At 28.1% G+C, this 9,009-nt stretch overlaps 1 protein-coding gene across 2 annotated transcripts; it reads left to right on the top strand.

Moving 5' to 3' along the window:
* Positions 3,887-7,975, top strand: LOC109350093 (calcium uniporter protein 2, mitochondrial-like). Of its 2 annotated transcripts, XM_019591229.1 has the most exons (3): positions 3,887-4,521; positions 7,248-7,702; positions 7,769-7,975. In XM_019591229.1, the coding sequence occupies exons 1-2, from the start codon at positions 3,979-3,981 to the stop codon at positions 7,689-7,691; spliced, it is 987 nt and encodes a 328-aa protein (XP_019446774.1). In that variant the 5' UTR covers positions 3,887-3,978; the 3' UTR covers positions 7,692-7,702; positions 7,769-7,975. The 2 variants fall into 2 exon arrangements, with proteins under 2 accessions (XP_019446774.1, XP_019446773.1); XM_019591228.1 differs by having other exon boundaries at positions 7,248-7,932.

Here is a 9,009-nt window from a genome sequence, read left to right on the forward strand (position 1 = left end):
TTGGAGTTTGTATAAATATGTAGTACTCTTTCCTTTTATTTTCTAGCATAACATCACACTTTTAATTGATTGTGAAGTTTCTAAATTTCGGAGTTTAAGCAAGTGCCCCATGATCAGGGATGTCTTGGACAACATATTTGGTATTTCTGTCAAATGTTATAAGTACCAAGCTCCCCTTTTTTTTATAACAACAATTTATCATGGAAAATGATATTGTGATGCTATGGTTGGTGTTCGAAACTTTAAACCCTATGATCATTTGGTAAAACAAAAGATGATTGAGCATCACCACCATCTCCTTTAAACTTGTAATATGTTATATATATTTTATTTTGATTTTAATTGAAGTTAACTTGGTAGAACTAATTAATTAGTTAACCTCTTTACGAAAAAATTGTCTAATTGCTTATGCCCACATGGATAAAGTGCGACTCACTACTTACTAGATGAGACCTCCTTTAGAGAAAATTGTTCAAACAAAGTGGCCAAAAAAACTATAAAATCAATACACATGTCTTTATGCTTTTATTTTGAATAAAAAGAAATGAGTTCAGACCTTTTTATTCCTATGAAACAGGGTATGACAAAATGGAGTGTTCATAACTAGATGCTATAAAATTCTTGTTGCTATAAAATTAAGCTGGACAAAATTAAATGTTCATAATATTCAATCAAAAGACAGAATGTCTATCTAAAAAATATTAAAATAACTGTACAAAGATGTAGTTTATAGATAGTTTTCTTGAAATGTGAGTTTCTCTCTAATAAAGGGTTGTTGCAAACTTTCTCTCTTTTCTAAAATAGGTGAAATGATAGTATTTGATTTGACATTTCAATATAATTGAATTTAATTTTAAGATGCAACATTGAATAAAATCTTTAATTGATGGCAGCTTCTTTGTCCATTTTTGACATTAGATCTTAACAAACATCGGAAATTCCAAGTTTATAATAATGTCAGTTTCAAAATTGATTCTGTAATCTTTGAATGTTAATTTTAATCATTGTAAAAAGGCTTTTATGTACTAGTGTGTGGCATGCATAGTTAGAGTGGATTAATGATTTCTTCATAAACTCTCATATGGCTCACGAACTGTTGAGTCGTTATTTGGAGTACGGTCGTGTATTTTCTCATATAGACTTATTTGGGCAAAAATTGGTCAATGTGTCCTTCAGATTGTGTAGTAACGAGATACAAGTCTCTTGATTGCTTCCATTTGACATGGAATCAACCTTGATAAAAAAAGATGTGAGAGATGTATTGCATCAAATGATTAGTGAGATAGTAACATTATCTATAAAACATTTGCCTGATTATTCGTATGTCTCATATAAGTGTTTGTATTATATGTGCTTGATTTAGCTACTTTATTAATAGTGTTAGGGGATTAGATATGTTTCCTTATCTTTGTTTGGGGTGAGATTTTGAAAGGAAATATATTAAACTCTATGTTTCTATCACTTTATGAGGAAGTAATCACATTTGTAAGGGAGGAAGGAAATATTATCTCCAACAAAATGATTGTTGTGTTTTGTCGCTATGTAACACCAAGGATGCCAAATTAAAAAATATTTTTTTTTTGTATAAAATACAAGTTTTATGTACAATAATTAATTGATTTTGAAACAATGAAAGAATATGCAATTTTTTCACTGGTCTGGATAAAAAGAAACTTTTATTACTTTTTATACACCGATAAAAACCATACTTATCAAAAATGTACTATATCAAGTTAATTAGTAGACTAGTGAACTAGATCTGATACAAATAATAAATATATCGAACATATAATAATCATATCAGTCAAAGTTTGTTAAACTTTGTTTCTACCATAACAAGCATACCACCAATTTTCATTTTAAATTAAAAGTATATACAAGTGAATGAATTTTACCAAATGTTTTTAGAAAAATCAATACATAATCACTATATTTGTGTATACTTCTAAAAGATTATCTACATCTATGACAGACATATTAATTTGTCATGAGGTGCAGATAAAAAAAATTACATTCTTTTTTATTTTTCAATTATATATATTTAATTTTAATAATTTATGATTTAAGAATCATCGACTAATATTAATAATGCTTGTAAAAAATATTAATAACAATATAGATATACTTTTCAGCTCTTTAAGTAGCACTTGTTTCTTTAAATAATAATAATTTGAATATATTAAACACGTTCTTTAGGGACGTGTGCAATAATTTTATGACAAAAATAAATGTCTTATATATTGTCATTACATTATCTATTATTTAGATTTAACAATAGTCTTAAAGTTACCTAAATAAATGATAGATAATATAATATTAGTATATAAATTTTTATACTATCAGTGTATAGATGTTACACTTTAATTTTATATAATAAAACACTATTATTATTATTATTATTATATATATATATATATATATATATATATATATATATTTCATTTTCCTCCTATCATGTGGATCAGATAATACCAAAAATAAAATAATTCGTTACTTCTGAGTATGCAGCTTTTCCAGGTTCCAACGGAGTCAGCATCCACTAACCAGCCCTCTAACCCCTCTAAGTATTTTTTTATTGTGTTTGTGTGATATTTATGTATGATTATATGCAAAGATTTATATATAGATAATATAATATTTATTGATCATTTGTATAATTTTTACTTAAGATAGTTAATAATGATTAAATGTGAGGAACAAAATATAGAATATGAATATATTCATTATCTAATATCATTTTTTTATTGTGTTTATATCATCTTGTGAGGACAAATTTAGAATCTACCTTGTCCTTGTTCTTCATCCAAACACGTGTAAACGTTCTTCTTAGTAACTCTAGTTGATCATTTTCAATTTATCGTGCTTCTTTGGATATGAATATTCGTTACCCTAATCACGACAAAACAATCAATTAATTAGTTATTGAATTAGATATATTAGACAAATTATTTTATTAAATAGTAATTATTGAACATCTTAATTAGATCAATTTTAAGTTGAATAATTCTTTGGACAAATGTTATTTTATATATGGAGGAATCGTTTAAATTTCAATTTTTCCTTTTACAATTCCAAATTCTTTTCAAAATCTGGGCATGTACATTTTCAATTGTACCAAAATATATTTTTGAATAAAGAATCATCAATTTATTTTGAATTAACGAAACTTACTATTTTTCCTGCACATATTAACATTTAAAAGTGTAATAATTAATATTAAAGGTAACAATTCTAGTACATATAAATTTTGGAGAACAGTTCGAAATATAAATTATGAGATTAGTACAAAAAATAATAATAATTTAAAGAAGAGATAAGAGCATCCGGTGGTGAACAACAATTTTATCTTTATTTAGGTTCATATATTATTTTATAATTTATTATAACTCTTCATAAAATAAGAATATTATATACTTTTCTCTGGCAAACATCATTTTTTTGTTTGGGTCTCACAATATTTTTTCGCACAACATCTACCTCTCTCATTACTTTCTTTTGGTTAAGAACAACCCTGAATTATACTTAGTTAACAATAAAAGTAGAAAATAAAAATAATACAATAAAAAATAAAATAAAAATATTCTTATTCCATTATGAACAACTTTACTGTTGCAGCTATAATGTAATTTTACATTTTCTTTATGGTTTATTCTCCACGTTAAAACGGATAATCTAGGATGAAAGACATATCTTGTCAGGAAAATACAATTTCTCACCAACGAAATCGCATCTAATTTCTCGTGTCATTGTCACAAACGTTATCCGTAAAATCTAAATTAGTTATTTCACTCAAGAAAATAAAAAAATACAACAACACAGTCAAAACTTCTAATAATGATTGTTCTCCATTCTTATAGGACACCTATAAATTAAGTTCCCTGTTCCATCATTCACTTCATCTTTTATTTCATTTCATCCATTAAGCATCAACCTCGTTCTCTTTTTTCTCTCTCTTCCGTTTCTCAATCTACATCATCCATGGCGTTCAAGAAAACCCTAGCCCAGCGCCTTCTTGGTATCACCAAAATCTCATCGCAATCTCATTCCAATTGCCGCATTTCCTATTCCTCCGTTCAATCTCGGATCCCTCCCTCCGCCGGAACCTCCGACATTGCGCTGGATCCTGGAGAATTCGGCACCATCCGCCGATTTGTGCACAAGAAATCCGTTAACTTGCCGGAGCTCCGGCCGATGCCTCCGTCAACCGGTAACCTTATCCGGAAGCTTCGGGATATGGACATTGCGAGGAACCGAGTACGATTCGACGGCCTGACACCGCCGGAATCAAATGACGGAGTTTCGGTAGAGGAGGCCAGGAAGTTTCTTAGAGCGATGCAGATTGAAAACATGAAATCGAAACTAAGGAAGATTCAACAGAGTTGTATAACTTATTCGGAGTTCATTCGAATTTGTGGTGAAAACTGTGAAGATGAAGATCAAGCGATGAAAGTTGCCAAATTGCTAGATGATTCAGCAGTTATAATTACAGTTGGAGATATCGTGTTTCTAAGGCCTGAACAGGTAAATTTGCTCACTCTCTCTATTATTTTCAATTTCAATTTCTTAAAATGATTTATTTTTTTATTTATCGATTCTTTGTTGTTTATTTAATCTATGTTTTTATTATTGCTTCGTTGTGTTGAGTTTTATTCAATTTGTGACTTGTTACAGAGGATTCATGGTGGACAATAATAAGATCAAGGGATAGGTTTCAATGAAATATTAAATCATTTTTTTGCTTAAAACGATTATTATGGAAACTACCGAAAACTGATGAGGTTCTATGATGATTTTTTTCCACAGGATATTGAAAGTTTGTTGTTTCGTCAGATCTAAAACGTGTAAAGGGTTTCACGTTTGAGATGGTAAATTAGGGGCTTTTAAAGGAGAGCAAAGAGCCCCACTCTCCCTTCTTTCTCACTTCCATCCACACCTCTCTCCCATTGGGGATTAACTCAGGACATGGTTCTTTAAAAAAATTAAAAAACAAGCATTTAAGAATGTGCTTACTAGGAAGAGTATATTAGACTGAAATTCTACCTTAATTACACTTATTAACTTTTCTTATTTAATATTAAGAATAAATTAGGAAAGAATTTCATAATTGAAAAAATAAACAATAAAATATTGGTTTAATAGGTAAGGTCCCACTAAAATTTATGAAAGACAAAAAAGTCAATAATGTAATTCTTAGAAACATTACCTGTTAGTTCCCACGAATAATCTCATAGTTTTAGAATAAAGGAGGATTAATAATTTTTGTGGTTTTGTTAAATTTTAGTAGGATAAAAATTATAGCAACTTTATAATTCAATAGGATGACCTATGAGAGTTGGTCTAAAGAAAATGTTGTGGATTCGTATAAAAACCAAATTGTTATTCGAGTGAGGATTAGTTATACATTAAAGAATGATTCATTCCATATTTGTAAGAGTTTTTTTGGAAGCCAAAAATAACTCTTTGTTAGAATGAATTAAGGTAAGCTGTCAGGCCAAAATGCAGTCAAGTCAGAGCAATAATAATTTCTTCACTAAAATAATTTTAAACGGACTTGGAATATATACGATTATAGTAACCTAGTGAAATATTGTTTTTAACGAATGTGATTTTCTTTTGTATTATCAAAGATATTTTTTATCATTTAGGTAAAAACTAACCCATTTTAGAATGTGTGATTATTCATCCAACAAATGTCACTTTTAGAAATTAAATCCTTAATCTTTTAGGTATTTTAAGAATTTAATAAGACTTTATACTACTATGCTAACAACTTATTCTTATGGAATATGATCAAAACAATAGATCTATATTCTCATCTTTTCTATGAATTACCATCGTTATTTTATTAATTTTTTTTATTAAACGAGTCAGTTTAAATTATCAGGTAATAAATAAAGTACAAGCATTTATGTTGTACTTTTCTAATTTAATTAGAATTGTTTAATACCTATAAAAAAATTCAATTTAGATGTTTTTCGTCACAAAAATTTACACGGTTGATAGAATTTAGATGATGAGAGCCAAATTTTAAATCTAAATCATAGTGTTCTCGAAATCCTGCTTTTTGAACTAGTTGAGGGAGGAGGCATCCTTTTTTGAGAGAAATAAATTGCTCTTTATCTACACATGGCAGTTGAAGATTTTTATATTCCGAAAAATATAATTTTTTTTTAAAATTGATTTTTATTGTTAGAGAGAAACTTTAATTAGTAATTATTAATATAAAAGTAAACACTAGCAATTATTTTTTGAATTAAATCCATCATTTTTATAAGGTGCAAAAGTTTTTATACAATGCTACTCTGTTAACAATAATTCATATAATAAAAATAAAAATGAATAAAATATAAGATATTAACTATATATAAATTTTTATCACAATGTGTATATATTTAACTTATATTTTTTGCATTGGATTCTAGAATTTTAAAATATTTTAGAGATAACGTTTTTCTAATTGTCGTGTCCTTTTCTTTTCTCATTTTTTTTCATTTAAAAAATATAGTTTATGAACGAAGAAGGAAGATGGGCCTAGTTCGCAGTGCAAGTGGGTCTGTGGGTGGGGTGAGGTTCTTAGCTGTTAAATATTCGGCATGTCGAAAGATATATACAGATCAATGTGTGCGATCAGCAAAATACGATAAGTATAATCAATATTTTAAACGGCCTTCCAGAAAGAAAAAAATTTCTAAATCGAAAACAATATTTTATGAATTTTGGTAACAAAACCCAAAAGCTAACATTGTTGAAGATAATTATTTTTAGTTTATTATTTTGACTTGCTAATTTCAAATTCCTTTTTTAACATGTAGATATTGTTATTAATTTGTTAGCGTAAGTTGAAGAGATTCAGCTTCTTAACCCTTAAAATATCATAATCTACAGCCAGACTTTGTCTCACTTCATAATCTGGTTGAGGCTATTGACATTCGTCTAGTCACACTTCTACTCTTTTAAATTTATTCTTAGATTAGAATAGATGAATCTCCTCTCATAAGTAACCTTATGTGTTTTGTTTGTATTCTTTTAAGTGTTGATGAAAAACTATTTTAGGGAAATATATATAGTTTTCAAACTTCACTATTCCTCCCTGCTAACAAGATTCTCTTCAGCATTCGAAAAAAATTCATTTTTTCTTTAGATTTTAAGAATACATGTGTGCATTAAAATGTTTCAGCCATTCATAGATGATAAAATTAATAAGATATTGAGCAAGGTTTATCCAAATGCTCAAAATTGTGACACAGGTTGCAAAATCAATCCAAGCTCTCCTCCCTGTACCAGAAGTCATGTCCAACGAGTCAGGAAGAAAAGAGCTGGAAGTAATGGAGAAAGAAAAAGCAGCCATTGACAACAAAGCTGACACCTTAGTCCGCCGTGAGCTTTGGGGTGGTTTGGGTTTCATGGTGTTGCAAACAGCAGCATTAATGAGGCTCACATTTTGGGAACTTTCTTGGGATGTAATGGAACCCATATGTTTCTATTTAACATCTATGTACTTCATGGGTGGCTACACATTCTTCCTAAGGACCTCAAAAGAACCATCCTTTGAAGCTTTCTACCAAAGTCGTTTCAGTACCAAGCAGAAACACCAAATGAAGCTTCACAATTTCGACATTTCAAGGTATAATCAGCTCAGGGCTGCGTCATCCTTCAGTCAACCATTGAATAAATTTCACAAGAATCTTTAATTTGTAGCAAAATTCATATTGACTAGACCAGTGTCTATAGAAATAGAACCAACCATTCCTGTAGCAAATTTTGGAGGAACCTTTTTCTGATATCAGTCATCAGCAAAAATAAAAAATATATGGTACTATATGATTACTGTGAGTTAGAATTAGGCACGGCTTTGTGTACAGTACAGAGTAATTTTGGATGGGAATGTTGAATAGTAAACATTACTATGACGCTAGGGGTGATGTAATGGAATGAGATGAAAGAGAAGAAAGTATAAAATAAATATATTAAAATATAAAATATGGTGTTGATTATCTATTTAAAATATTGATATATTAGAATAAGTTCCACTTTTGGAATTAGAGAATAATTTCTATAGAAGTTTTATCAAACCCTAAAACTGAAGAATAATATGAGGAAGAATAGGATATGAGAATAATAACTTCTTGGCACTCATGATATTTGCGTGTATCAAAAATAAAATAAAAAAAATAATAATAATAATAATAGTAATAATAACAATAATTATAATTGATGTATTGATGGCAATCTGATAGTAGTGGTGTTTAGGTATAAGTTTGTATATTAAACAAATGTAATTATATTCATCATGCTCAATTGCTCATTTCTAGAGGTTGCAAAATTATATACAATCCATAATCCATCCAACTTCATCTAAATTAAATCCATCCAAATCAATCAGTTAAAGCCAATGGATTTAAATGGATATAATCCATTGAATATTATTGATGATGAATGAATTCAAATCTATACATTATATTCAATAGATATCCATGGATATATCTATGGATATATCCATTTGGATGGATATCCAATCCATTCAAAAATAAAAATAAAATAATTTTCTTTGCATTTTCAATTTTATTTAATATTTAAAAAAACTAAATTCAAGCAAATCCATTCATGATTCTAACTCTCACTTTTAATATTTTATTAAATTGATATCAAGTATAGGAAACATGTAGTTAATATTAAAATTTTATTCTTAAGTACATAACATATAGATGTATGATAAAAATGTATGCACTAATCAATGTATGAGTTTTATATACTGTCACTGCATCATCCACGATTTATATTTAATTATCATTGACTATTCCAAAAAAGTAATCCAAAAGAACAATGAATGATATATGATTATATATAAATTTTTATACTGACAGTGCGTAGGTATTACACTCTAAAAGTATTTGTTAAATAATTTACACATATAACCTTAAATGACAGATGCTCATAAAATTTTGAAAAAAAATATTTTTCTATAAAACTTCAAAAAACAACTTTTTAAAAAAGTAATTTCTAAATGAT

This window comes from Lupinus angustifolius, chromosome LG06 (assembly GCF_001865875.1).
Source record: "Lupinus angustifolius cultivar Tanjil chromosome LG06, LupAngTanjil_v1.0, whole genome shotgun sequence".
NCBI lineage: Eukaryota > Viridiplantae > Streptophyta > Magnoliopsida > Fabales > Fabaceae > Lupinus > Lupinus angustifolius.

What these genes read in the sequence shown, in the direction of transcription:
- LOC109350093 (XM_019591229.1), top strand. Translation starts at nt 3,979, where the DNA reads ATGGCGTTCAAGAAAACCCTAGCCCAGCGCCTTCTTGGTATCACCAAA. An exon ending in TGTTTCTAAGGCCTGAACAG is followed by an intron (nt 4,522 to 7,247) that starts GTAAATTTGCTC and finishes ATTGTGACACAG; the next exon opens with GTTGCAAAATCAATCCAAGC.